General features: G+C 43.3%; 1 protein-coding gene across 2 annotated transcripts in view; it reads left to right on the forward strand.

Annotated features, from left to right (window-relative positions):
- The first annotated feature begins 6345 nt into the window (after window positions 1-6345).
- SLC4A3 (solute carrier family 4 member 3) overlaps window positions 6346-14589 on the forward strand; it is a 77385-nt gene continuing 69141 nt past the window's right edge. The window contains exon 1 of one of the 2 annotated variants that reach the window (XM_089520497.1): window positions 6346-6443. Coding sequence is in view for 1 of the 2 variants with exons in the window: in XM_089520495.1 (XP_089376621.1) it covers window positions 11982-12035 (54 nt within the window). In the remaining variant the exon portion in view is untranslated. Of the gene's footprint in view, window positions 6444-11942; window positions 12036-14589 lie in introns of those variants that run through there. The other variant, XM_089520495.1, reaches the window with a different exon arrangement.

Raw genomic sequence — 14589 nt, forward strand, 5'->3', positions numbered from 1 at the left:
ATTATTTTGACATTTAAGGCAGAAAATCCAACAGGCAGTCTTTCCCTGGCAGTAAAAGTAAAACAATAATAAGCTGAGTAACACTTTTCTGCCCTTTCTTGACACCCAAAATCTGTTGCCTAGGGTGGCTGCTTTGCTGTAACCTATTGGTAAGGCCAACCCTAAATGTTGCACATTCACACGGCCCTCCAGAACAGGCAGCCCAGGGGGCTCAAGCACCTTCCAAAAAAGATCAGGCAAAACTGGATCACCAAGACTCATATGAAGTTGGGCCCCATCATGAATTATCAGTCAGAAATGTCCAAAATGATTAGACGCCACAAAAAGATTCGGCTATTTTAGCTGAGCTCTCCAAGAAATTACAAATGCTATATGCAGCCTAGCCTATACCTATTTACTTGGGAGTGAGCTATACTCAGAACATGAAGGGAAATTCTAGTACATTGTGCTTGTAATAGTCTTCATTATTAAGGATAATTTAATGATAATGGATGAGAAAAATAATTTTCCTCAGGCACTGTGATAAATGTTGTGATGGCCTGATGGAAGTTTCACAATAACAATACCAGGTAGGCTGTCCTACTCTCAAGAACCATTGAGATATCTATGCTTTTAGTTGGTCCACTGAGCCAAGGGTGGGCTTACTTCCTGGAATAGCAAAATGGAGCAAGTGAGCTTGTAGCTCCATTTTCAACTTTGTGTTGTTGAAAAAAAAATCTGAATAAATGCCTATTACAGAATGATGACTCAGAGTCATCCTTGAGTGAGTAGGGGGCATGCTTATCAAATTTGCAGATGACACAAAATTAGGAGGAATAGCTAATACCCCAGAGGACAGGATCAAAATTCAAAATGACCTTACTTAGGGTTGCCATAATGGAGGACCCCGAAACCGGGACAAATGTAGGACAAGGTTTGAAAATGTAGGACATTTTTTTTTTAATTTCCTGGCTAGGAAATTAAAAAAAAAAGTCCTAGATTTTTAAACCTTGTCCTCCTCCTCCTCCTCTCGGCCTGGGAGGGAGCCTAGGCCGGCTCCCAGGCCGAGAAGGGCGGGGGGAAGCCTGGCATCGCGGTGATCTCCGCGGTGCCAGGCTTCCTCCTCCTCCTCCCGGCCTGGGAGGGAGCCTAGGCCGGCTCCCAGGCCGGGAAAGAGGCGGAGGCTGCTCCTCATCGCGGCGATCGCCGCGGTGGGAAGCGGCCTGCTCCTCCTCCCGGCCTGGGAAGAAGCCTCAGCAGGCTCCCAGGCCGGGAAAGAGGCAGGGGCCGCTCCTCATCGCGGCAATCGCCGCGGTGGGAAGCGGCCTCCTCCTCCTCCCTGGCCTTGCGGAGGCCTTGGAGGACCCCGCGGTCGGAGCTCCGACCGCGGAGCCGCCTCCAAGGCCTCGCTGGGGCCCGGGAGGGAGCGTCTCCGCGGCTGGAGCTCCAACCGCGGAGAGCCTTCCCAGGCCTCAGCAAGGCCTTGGAGCTGCCGCGGGGCCTGAGGTGGCCGCGGTGGGCGAGGCCGTCCCGGTTTGGGCGCCGGACCGGGACCGGGACAGCACCGCCCAAACCGGGATTGTCCCGCCCCCCGGCGGGATATGGCAACCCTACCTTACTAGATTAGAAAGCTGGGGCAAAGTTAACAAAATGAATTTCAACACAAAGAAATGTAACATACTGCACTTAGGGCAAAGAAAAATGAAATGCATAGATATAGGATGGGGGACACCTGGCTTAACATGATTACATGTGAAAGGAATCTAGGAGTTTTAGTAGGCCCCAAGTTGAACATGACATGAGTCAACAGTGCGATGTGGCAGCTAAAAAGGCCAATGCCATTCTGGGCTCCATTAATAGAAATTTTGGCCTGTTACAGACTGCCAAAATAAAGCTGCTTCGGGTCTCTTTGGAGGTATGCTATTTAAATGATGCATGGGTCCTAAGAGTCCAGAGGTCGCGCCAAAGCCACACTCCATTCCTAAGCACTGGAGTGCAACTTTGGTGCAGCTTCCGGACTCTTAGGATGCATGCATCATTTAAACAGCATATCTCCAAAGAGACCCAAAGCAGCTTTATTTTGGCAGTCTGTAACAGGCCTTAGTGTCTAGATCAAGGGAAGTAATAGTACTCTATTCTGCTTTAGTCAGGCCTCAGTTCTGGGCACCACAATTGAAAGAAGATGTTGAGAAGCTGGAGCGTGTCCAGAGAAGGGCAACTAAAATGGTGAAGGGTCTCGAAACCATGCCCTATGAGGAGAGACTTAGGGAGCTAGGTATGTTTAGCCTGGAGAAGAGAAGGTTAAGAGGTGATATGATAGCCCTGTTTAAATATTTGAAGGGATGTTTTCTGATGCTCCAGAGCATAGGACCCAGAACGGTGGATGCAAGCTACTGGAAAAGAGATTCCACTTCAACATTAGGAAGAACTTCCTGAGAGCTGTTCGACAGTGGAACACACTCCCTCAGAGAGTGATGGAGTCTCCTTCTTTGAAGGTCTTTAAACAGAGGCTGGATAGCCATCTGTCAGGGGTCTTTGGTTGTGAATTCTTGCATGGCAGAATGGGGTTGGACTGGATGGCCCTTGTGGTCTCTTCCAACTCTATGATTCTATGAGTTTGGAACATTGATGGCTCAGATTTGGATCATAGAATCATAGAGTTAGAAGAAATGCCAAGGGTCATTTAGTCCAGTCTGTACATAGTAAACAATTACTGGAAGGTGGCCATCCAATCTCTGCTCAGACATCTCCAGTGAAGAAGTGATCCTCCAAGTGACCTTGTTGTGCATAAAAAAGAAAAAAAAACAGTGTTGCTCATTGATACGTTATTTGTAATCTCTTAGTCTCACTAACATTTAAAATTCATTTTTGGTTCTATTTTTATAGTGATAGGTTGAGGAATAAACACAGAAGTAGTTTGTACCTGGAGCAAATTCCTAACAAAACCAGTAACAACCAAAAGGGCTGCAAGACAAGTTTGAATGACTAAAAGTAGCCTCTTTCAAACTTTAAACCCTGAAGGAACTCCTGAAATAAATGTCAGGTCTCAGGGAAGCCTTGCATAAAAATTAGTATATCTACAGCTTTTTTAAAAAGTTTTTTTCCAGTCACGATCTTTCACAGATACTCTAGTGGCCTCTTATAGAAACCAAGCATTCATGTGTCTTTTTCATGTGTATTTTTCCTTCTTTTTTCTGGATGGTTTACACATTTTGTTTTTGGCTGGGATGTATAAGACATCTCCCAAAGTCTTTTACATCTTTTGCTATTCATTGCTTTGGTCAGAAGGAGGGACTTCCTATTCCCAAAGTGTTTCCTTCTTGAAGCTCCTTTTGGGAGAAAGGTAGGATATAAATCCAATAAATGAATTCTGCATAAGCTACATTTTTGCATTTTAAAATTCTATTACTTTTAAGACTGCTTTGAAGCCTCCCAGAAATTTTAATTATCCTTCATCTTTGGGACTGATTCAAGATCATAAGAAGAGTCAGGCTGGATTAGACAGAGGAACTATCTAGTTCAGCATTCTGTTCACACAGTGGCTAGTCAGTTATCTGTGGGAAATCCTCTCGCAGAATGTGAGTGCAGCTGCACCCTCCATTTTGTGCTCTTTAGCAGCATACACAGAGACATACGCTTCTGATACAGGAGGCAACATATAGCCATCCTGACTAGCAGGGCCCATCTTTTATGAATTTGTTCAGTCTCCTTTTAAAGCCATCCAACTTGGCAACCATTACTACATTCTGTTGCAGCAAATCCCCCACTTTAGCTATGCTCTGTGTACTTACGTTTATCTCCCGCTATTCAGTTTCAGAGGATGACCTTGGGTTCTAGGATTATAAGAGATGCATAACTGTGTACAGCTGAGTCATGTCTTCCCTTCCTTGAATTTTTCCTAAGCTAAATAGCCTCAGCCATTGTAATCAGTTCTCGAAGGTGAGTTCCTCCAATCCTGTCATCATTTTCATTGTTCTTTTTGTGCACCTTTTCTATCCAACATCTTTCTTAAATGCTGTCACCAGAATTCCAGATGTGGTCATACTATTTATTTGTGTAATAGCGCTATGATACTGGCAGTGCTATTTCTGGTTCCTTTCTGATTATTTCCACTTTGGAATTTGCCATACGTTTTTTGTTTTTTTAACAGCAGCTACATACTGGGTTGACATTTTTACAGAGATATTAATTTTGACCCCCAGATCCCTTACAGCGGTTCCCAACCTGTGGGTCGGGACCCCTTTGGGGGTCAAACGACCCTTTCACAGAAAGCACATACAGTATTTAATTACAGTTATGAAGTAGCAATGAAAATAATTTTATGGTTGGGGGTCACAACAACATGAGGAAATGTATTAAAGGGTCGCAGCATTAGGAAGGTTGAGAACCACTGCCTTAGTCAGCTCCTGCCAGCTCACATTTTGTTATGGTGTGCCTTCAAATCATTTCCGACTTACGCAGACCCTAAGGCAAACCTATCACAGGATTTTCTTGGCAAGATTTGTTCAGAGAAGGTTTTCCATTGCTTTCCTCTGAAGCTGCGAGAGTGTGACTCGCCCAAGGTCACCTTGTGGTTTTCCATGACCGAGTGGGGATTCAACCCTGGTCTCCATGGTGCCAAACCACTACCACCTCTCACATCCATCAGTCTATATGTAAAGTCAGGATATTTTTGTTCCATTACATACCATTTTACATTTGGTTTCATACAGTTTTCATATATCATATAAACGTCCATTCTCTCAGTTTAAACAGAACCTTTACAAATTCTTTTTGTTCTCACCACCCTAAATCATTTGTTGTCATCAGCAAATCTGTTGACTACACTGTATATCACTAACTTCAGGTTCTCCATCAGTATATGCTCTGTACCCTAAGAATGGTAGATATATAAGTTCTGTGTTTTATTGTTAGGGTATTATGCTACCTGCTACCTTCTAACATTATCTCCACAGCTTCAGCTTTTTAAATAGTGTAGTAGAGGAGGTGTAGATGTGTTAGGAGATCTTTGCATTCACTTAATAGATTATTAACATATTTCCCCTTTTTATTCACATAATGTTGTAATATTTCATCTATTATTCGGTTTCATGGTAGTTTGAGTATTTCCTGCTTCAATTAGTTCTTGTTGTTTCAATACAATGGATTCCGTGTTTCCACTTTTTTGTGAAAATGTACCTGAAAATAGATTAAAATAAATTACAACCTGCCTACCAAAATTGAGCCCCGCCCCTTTAAAAATAATTCTGGAATCATAAAGTTGGAAGAGATCCCCAAAGGCCACTCAGTCCAACCCCATTCTGCCATGCAGGAAATCTCAATCAAAGCATCCCCTTTGACAGATGGCCATCCAGCCTCTGTTTTAAGACCCCCAATGAAGGAGACTCTACTATCCTCCCAGGAAGAGTGTTCCACTGTTAAACAGCCCTTACTGTCAGGAAGGTCCTCCTAATGTTGAGGTGGAATCTCTTTTCCTGGAGCTTGCATCCATTACTCCATATCCTGTTCTCTGGAGCAGCAGAAAACAAGCTTGCTCCCTCCTCAATATGACAGCCTTTCAGATACTTAAATAGAGCTATCATATCACGTCTTAACCTCACTTCCAGGCTAAACATCCCCAGCTCCCTTAGCCGCTCCTCATAAGGGATGGTTTCCAGACTTTCATGGGGGCACCAAGTGCAGAAATAATCCAGTTTGGCACCCCTTTGACTGTCACGGCTCCTTGGTATGGAATTCTGGGAATTATAGTTTATTTTGCTCTGGTGCTACCACAAACTACCGTTTCCAGAATCCCATAGCATGGCAGTCAGATTGGTACCAAACTGGATTATTTCAGCATCTGGTGCCACCAGAAACTACCATTCCCAAAATGCCATAGCATAGAGCCATTGCAGTCAGTGTGGTGCCAAAGTGGGTTATTTAACCATCTGGTGCCACCACCACCTCAGCGACCATTCCCAGAATCCCTTAGCATGGAGCCATGGCAGTCAGATTGGTACCAAAGTGGATTATTTCGGCATCTGGTGCTACCCCAGCATTTCTTAGAGCATGCAGCCATGGCAGCCCAAGGGGTGCCAAACCGGAGGGTTCCTGGAGTGTGGGGCTGCATGGGAGCTGCCGGCGGCGGGTGACTCATGCGCCGCCTGTCCGCTGTCCCCGCAGCCCTGGCAGGGAGGGAGGCAGGGAGCAGCCAATGTAAGGCTGGACTAGTCTGGAGCAGCAGAGCCAGGGGCGGCGGAGGGCTGCCTGCAGGAGGAGCAGCAGCAGAAGCCCAGGCACCACTGATGCCCTGAGACGGAGGAGGAGGAGCTGCCTTGCCTGCCTTGCCCAGCCTGAGCCCCAGCCGGGCAATGGACACATGTTGAGGGCTGGCCAGAAGGGAAGGCAAGGCGAGGCCAGCCGTGAGCATCCTCCCCTGGACCCCTGGCTGGAGGCAAGCCGCTCTCCTTCTCCGCAGCTGCGAGGTACAGTGCCCCCTCCCCATCCCCCTCCCCATCCCTGCCTCCCTCCTCTGCTGGTCCAGCATCTTCCCCAGGAGCCTCTCCCTGGCACTGATTGCCAGGGGCAAGGAGAGAGAGAGAGCTGCCCATCCATCCATCCACACACACGCACCCACTGGGAGGGATCCCGGAGCAAGACCTCTTTAGACAAGACTTTCTGGAGCCCCCCCCCCCCCCGGGCCAAATGTTGCTAGCAAGGGGAAAGCACCCCAGGCATCATCACCATCAGAAGAGGCAGACTGCAGGGTGTCTGTGGAGTGTCTATATCTTGCATAGCTATGGGGAATGGGGAAAGCCCTTGCAGAAGAGGCCTTGGGTGTGCATGTGTATGTGTTCATGTGTGTGTGTGCATTCCTTTACTCTGTCTCTCATCTCTGTCCTACCCCCCCCAATATGCCCACAGTTGTGTACTGCCCCTTGAATATGCCCTCTTCTATGTGCGTATCAGGGCAGATTCCAAGGCCAGGAACTAGGATCTTTGTAATCCATTGAATTAAGCAAGGAGTCAGTCCCAGGATTACTGGGATATTTGAAATAATACAAAAGAGAGGGTATCTCTGAGTATGCATAGTGTGTGTGTTTCCCTCACCGAACTTCACACCAGTGCTTCCAGGTCAGAAGGAGTGGCTGCCAAGCGGGTGTCAGTCAGATCTTCTGACAGGAATGACCCACCGGTGATGTATCAATAAAGATGGATATGCCACAGTAAGCATCAAATAGAAACTGTATTTTGTTCCATTTTGTTTCATTTTGTGCCTGTTGTGCCTCCAGTTTTGTCCCATCTCTTGAACGTTATCTCAGTTTGTGCTTGTGTCGCATGTGCCTGCAGTTCTCCATTGAAAACCTGGGCCCTTTCCTTCTCTGGCAAGGACCTCAACTTTGTGCACACACTATTATGTGATACTCTGAGACATCGTCTCCTGCCTTTTTGTACAGGATACACTATTTGTGTTGGTCCCTTTGGCGCCATCAACCTCTCATTTGGGAGTGACGCGTGTCTCTAATCAAATCTGTCCTCTTCTACCTCTTGATTTCCTTGTTTATTGCAATTGGTCCACTAAGTAAGACTGATGGGCCATGGTACATTCAGCAGTGGATACATACAAAACAAAAAGGCAGTACAGGGACCCAGAGCACCCACAGCTTGAATGTAAAAGAGGGAACGAGAAAGGAAGCTGATGGAGGAGTGCAAGTGATCAGTAAGATGATGCAGGCTAATATGAGAGAAAGGGACACTATCAGCAAAGATATAAAAGGCCACAGAAGCTAAGAAACTGCTTGATTCATTAGGCCAGTGGCCCCATCTGGTCCATTACCATGAGCCTTTGGAGGAAATGGCCACACAAGTGACTGTAATAGATGAATCTCCTTGTCAACCACTCTCAACAAGGATTGCTGACTTTTTAAACAGCCACACACATACACAAACACAAATTTGGTTCATGAAACTTTTTCTAGAGTCTGGGTGGAAGATGTCTCACTTGCTCAGTTTGAAATTATCCAGATACAGAAGCCATGCCATGCCATAAAAATGTTGGCACCTTTACTCCCTTCTCCCAGCTCTCAGTAAAGAAGTTCCCCAAGCGCAAAAGCAACAACATCCAAAAATCTTGATCTGGCTGACACAGGGAGCCTCTGTTACTGCTGATTCTTAACATACTTCTTCCTCCACTCATCTCCTGCTCTCAGCTGTTCCTGAAATAATAGCTACACCTCCTCTAACTCCTCCATTCTGGACCAGAATCCCAATCCATAGCTAACACATCCCTAATAGGTAGCCATCCAATCTCTGCTTAAAAAACCTCCAATGAAGGAGACTTCCGCATCTTTCAAGGCAATATATTCTGGCAGAAATTTCTTCATAACATTTAGTCAGAATGTCAGTTCTCATAATTTTAATCCACTGGTTTGTTTCCTGTCCTCTGGAGCAAGACAAAGGGCCACAGAAAATTGCTGCAATATTGAACTGTTACTATTGGGCTAGGCATGAACCCAGCTAAGGAATCCTTGTGAAGAATGATACAGCAATGACCATAAAGTTGGTCCAGAGCTCAGTGGTAAAGACATGCTCTACATGCAGAAGGTCCCAGGTATTTATAGTTTTTGTGAAGTTTTTTTGGGCTATGTGGCCATGTTCTAGAAGAGTTTATTCCTGACGTTTCACCAGCATCTGTGGCTGGCATGCCAGCCACAGATGCTGGTGAAACGTCAGGAATAAACTCTTCTAGAACATGGCCACATAGCCTGAAAAACCCACAAAAAACTATGGATGCCAGCCATAAAAGCCTTTGTCTTCACTCCCAGGTATTTGTTTGTTTTCTTATTTGATTTGTAGCTCGACTTTCTCCCAAAATGGGACCTGAAGTGGTACAATCCATGGCATAACTGATAATGCAGTAGAAGGTGAAGAATTCCTTTCCTGGAAATCTGCACTGTACTGTACTAGATAATACTGTACTAGATGTGCTCATGTCTGATAATGTAAGAGAACCTCATATGCCTACTTGTGCTTCCAGCAATTTATCACTATTTATTTTTATTACATTTTAATCTCACCTATTTTACAATGAGTTTAGAGCGGCACAGATGTTGTCTTCCTATTCATCCTCAGGATAGGTTTTGTGGCTAAGAAGAAGTGATAGAACCAAAGTCACCCACACGACTCTATGACTGAGTGGAAATTCAAATCTCTACCTCCCCAGCCATTACCCATATCTATTTATCTACATTTCTGTTCCCAAAGCTGTCAATGCTCTGTCCAGCCCAGTTTCTCCACATGTTCTCAGGTTATTCCTGTTCTATACATATTGAATCAGGTATTTATCTAGTTGGTTTTAATTCCCCCTCCTCAGTACTGAGGATCAAATTTTAATTGCAAGTAATACTTGAACATTTGTATTTTTCTGTGCCCTTTTGTTTGGCCTAATAGGGGCTTTTTTTCTTATGACCAGCATGACTATTTTTCGTATTATTATTATTATTATTATTATTTGAACCTAAAGAATCTTCCCAACTAATCTCATGGCACTAGGGACAAATATATTTATGCAATTGTTCAGGAAAAGGGTGCTTTGATTGTGAGTTCCTGCATGGCAGTGGGTTGGACTAGATGGCCCTTGTGGTCTCTTCCAACTCTATGATTCTATGATTCTATGAAAAGGGTGATGATGATGATTTATGTGAAAGATTTTCAGTTGTGATGGAGAAATGTTTTTCACATACTAAGAGGCATCTGAATCATGGCTTTGAAAACCATTTTCAGGGCCAAAGTTTACAGTAAATTAAGTCTTATTCATAGATGAACAAGGTAATAGCTCAGTGATAGATCATAAAGATGGAGATGTACCAAAAAATGGCTGTTGAACACATCCACCCCCATCCCCACCCCCGCTTTCTCCTTATTGGAGTTGCTTCCCTTCCTCAAAGTTATTTATGAACAAAAATACTTTTGCATATCTGGGCAAGCTTCTGAGTATGCAGAAGGCATTGCCTTGCGTTTTGGTACTCCTGCTTCACTCACAGAGGCATAGAACTGAAAGGTTTGGTATTAGACCAGATGGGAATGTAGATGTTATTTTATAGACAAAAAGTTTGAGTTCCTGACCATGTTATCTTCAGGATCTCAAACAGGAAGGCTCATAAAGGCCTCAGTTTCAGAAGTCAGTCAGAGCTGACAATACTGGGCTAGAAATGGACCTATATAGACTTAATATGATTCACCTTTTTATGTTCCATGCGTGTCATAGGTTTCCCATTACCTGTGGAATAAATGGTTTTCCTTAATAACTGTTGATGTTACTGAATTTCTCAGGGACAGATGAGGCAAGCCTCCCTGAGGGTAACAATACAGCCCTGACTTGCTTTTTCATCAACTAGGATGTCCCATAGTAGCAACACAGGGTCAGAAAAGATGATGAAAGCAGGTTAAGAGTGATCCTTTGGCAGTCATTCAGAAGGAAATAGTTTGCCAAGAGCAGCCAGACCCATCTATTGAGTTGGAGGCTGCGTGAGTATATTAATACAAGGATTAACACATGTGTCTGTATTATAATTAGCCATGGACACCTCATGGTCTGAACAAGAGGAGTGCTGTCTCACTCTGGGCTTTCAGAATGAGGCATATACCCCTTCCCTTGGATCACCCCAGTAATTAGCCATTGCAGTTGCTGTTAAGCAAAACAGTAGATTCAGTACAGTTGGCTTCTAGACAAAACCTATTATTAGTGAAGGGGAAATATTTTCACATGTAGCCATTAGATGTAGATAGGACTATGACAGTTGCTGTGTGCTGAAGTTATGTTTTCAGGGGAGTCTTCCCAAGATCCCCCCCTCCAAGGAACTCTGCATTCTTTTCTGATTTGGGCAACAGTCTGAGAATCTAGAATGATGCATGTATAACTAAGCTTATTTATTGAATGTCATTACTTCTTTACTTTGCACACTAGCTCATAATCTGCACAGTTTGTTTAATGTGACCCTTTGCTACCCATAATCTCATTGCTATGGGAGACTTTTGTCACCCTTTCCATATAGCTGTTGCCTCTCCCAGAGAAAACAAGCCACCTGTTACTGTTAATTTGCATGCTCAGATCAACAGGCACAGATGCATGTGGAAAACTGACCAGTACATAAACCTGAATATAAGGTTTAAAGTAAATGAAGTGGGAAACAAATAAACAAACAAAAGTCTCTTGAGTCCTACTTAAATCTAGCAAGAGCAAGCAGTGCTATCCACTGCCCAAATATTTTGAAGAGAAGTCAGAAAATCTCAGGAGGGCTATTAAGAGACAAGTTGCTGCTCAGTGAGACCCAGTAGCTACGTAGGGATTACCCAAACGGCAAATGGAGGCATTACTCATTGGTGCTTCCTTGATTAGCTATAAATGGCTGCCTTTTAACTCTTATTATTTTACTTACCTTTACTGTTTGTTATTTGCTAACATCTGTTGTGTCATCTCATATCGCTTTGCTTCTGAAGGCCTTAGTCTATCTCGGTCACTCCACAAAGAGGCTTTTCCTCAGCATGATAGTCTTACACAGTGATCAATCCCTTCCCTCCCTCTGACACTGGTGACCAGGATAGCACATGACTCTCCAGTGGAGGACATTATTAGACTGTCATTATTATTATGCTATGCCCCATTCCTTTTACATCCTGACACTTAGTTGAATGCAATCTGAGCCAAGCAAGTTGTTGAGCTGTCTGCAGCAATCTCCAGGTCATTTTTCTGAGTGCTTATAATTAATTTAGAACTCTGTGTCTTGCATAAGGGTGTCGCATGGGTCTGCACAGTGCCTCTTACTTTCCATTCCCTCCTATTTGTCACAACCATTACCATGACATACCCCTGCCCTTTCTGTAATCCAGTTTCTAGTGAATCCTATCTTTTCTCCACAGGTTATGCCATGCCTCAGACTTACTGGGTGCTTGCTAATGAAAGAGAAAGGTTGATACAGTATTGGCCCAAACGTTGCATGACGGCCCATAGAGTGTAAACCAAGATGGCAGCTGGAAATACGGCTCCTTTGGGAGGGATCTTCACTACTGTGCCACAGGTGATTGCACAGAAAACAACCATTTGATTTTCAAGGACTTGGAAATTGGAAAGATAAGGAAACTGGGAACTGTATGGAGATTACTGAAGCCACGCATTTACTGGTAGTTTTGCTCAGACTGTTCTGAGTTCAGACATTATATGATTACGAAAATCTACAGTTTACTGTTTCATGAGTCTCAAGAGAGATAATTATTATAGATTCTCAGTATGGGCCCTAAGGCACTCTAAAACAGAGATTTTTGTGGCACTCTAAAATCTAAGCATTTGTTCCTTATTGCCACAGACTAAGATGGCTACCACTACAGTGTTGATTGGGGGCAGCTGGTGGACTCATTGCTGTAGAGGTGGTGAATCCACTTAAGGTTTTATGGTCACTTCTCTTGCAGCTACTGTAGATTCTGGACTCTGTTCTCAACAAATGTTTGGCACCAGGGAACTCTGATACGACAGAGATCAGAAGGAAGAGGAGTGTTTGTAAAACCGAGAGTGAATTCATCATCCTCACAGTTACAGATCCACCAGTTGCCCCTCCTATTTACTCTTGGAGCCTTTATGCTCCAGAAATTTCTAGCAGGTCAAAATATTTTCCTTCTTTCACGTCCTGAAGCCCTTTCACACTACACACTTAAAACAGTATGATTCCACTTTAACTGCCATGTCAACATCGTCTGGAATCCTGAGGTTTGTCATTTGCAAAGGTACTAAAGCTTTCTGGCTCAGAATTCTAAATACCCCTCCTAAAACTGCAAATCCTGGGATTCCATATGATGTTGTTCTGGCAATTAAAATATATATAACTATCATTGTGTAGAATGAAAAGGGCCCAGAAGGATTTTATTGTTTTTTTAATCACCTTGGACTTCAAGATAAGTAGGTTCATGGAAATAAAACTTCCTGCTGGCTTCTCAGTGCCACCTCCATACTTCAAAAAACCTCTCTAGAGAGCGAAGAACCCTTGTGACCTATGTGGGATGCTGTGCAGAGGGGGGAAATGATTTTTGGCATTGTACTCCCATAAATGTTCTTAACTTCTTTCATGGTTCAAGACCTCCTTTTTCCTGGTCTAAACCCACAGATATGTTTCCTAATGTTGTTTCAATAAACAGAATTACTTTGTCTATCTTTGCAAATGGCTGTACAGTATAGATTTTGTTGTATATGCATATAGTGAACATAAATTGTACTGCATTAATATAACATATTACATTATATTAATATAGTGCCACTTAAGAGTATAAAATCTTACAATGAATGAACTGGAGAACGTGTTACCTTCCATAGTCATTCCATGGACTGTGGTTGCTGTGCTCCTACACCTATTATTATTAGTAGTACTATTATTACACCATTGCTTATGCTGATTGGCACTGCAGTCTAGCAACTTCTGGAGGCCAAATATTCATCACACCTGCCCTACCTCATAAATATATTATTGATCTGTTGCCACTATGACATAACCTGTAGCCTATTTCTGGTCAGTGAAAAGGAGCTGCATCCTGCATGTAGGAATTTGGAGGCAGAGTCTGCAACTATTGTTGCAAGATTACCCCAGCTGAACAACTACTGGTATTCATATTATGAACTCTGGATCAAAGGGTAGTTGTTAAACACTTTTGTCACATCAGTCAAATTCCTGTGAGCTTGAAAAAGCATGACTCGTGTGAATTTGGGATATTGTTACACGAGGTATATATTGTTATATATGTCTGTTAAAAATAGTTGGCATTTGCTTTGTTTCTGTTTTCTAAATGGAGAATAAAGCCAGCTAAGCTGCATTTATTAAAATAGGAGTTTCTCTCTCTCCCTCTTTTCTCTCTATGGAATTCATCACACTGGGGCTAATTTCGGCATTAAAGAGAGATTAAAGCGCATTTAAAGCATCCTGCAAACAAATATGAAAACGGAGAGTAATTGTGTGAATGATTATAACACACAATTGCGCAAATAGTGATGTCAAAATGCATTGTCGCTGAAATCTTGAAAGTAAAAAGATGCGTGTTAATGCTTCTTTGTGACCACTTTAATGGTGGGGTTTGTGCAACATCGTGTGAAATCGTTTCGCATAATTATGCAATTTTTCTGGGATATTCACAGGATAAACTCCCACTCTCCTTCGTGTGATAAACTCCTATGTTTGCCTTTGTGTTTCCGTAAGGAGGAAATATGATTTTATGTCAGCAACCCTGACCTTAGATTATAAGCAAATTAACCTTTTTTTGATAGGCTCCCTCAAGAACCATCAGAAATGATGGTGCAGAACTACCCTTAAATCCCAAAATGATAGGTACTGAGATTCATTTTGAATCTCATTTTGATTCATAAGTACTGAATCCCATTTTGGGAGAAAGGTGGAATATAAATCCTCATATTAAATAAATAAATAAATGAATTCAAACATGGCTCAAGATGCACAAGACAGTGTGATATCTGGCCTGTAATATTGTCCCAGGGTCCAACACAGGAAGCATTTCCCCATAATGTTAGATTTATGCATGGTGATTTGATGTTCTAATGGCAATGGAGGACAAGGCACTGCAAAATGTAGGCCTTTA

The sequence above is a fragment of the Sceloporus occidentalis genome, unplaced genomic scaffold (genome assembly GCF_023333645.1).
Source record: "Sceloporus occidentalis isolate IW3139 unplaced genomic scaffold, rSceOcc1.0.p SCAF_4, whole genome shotgun sequence".
NCBI classification, from domain to species: Eukaryota; Metazoa; Chordata; class Lepidosauria; order Squamata; family Phrynosomatidae; genus Sceloporus; species Sceloporus occidentalis.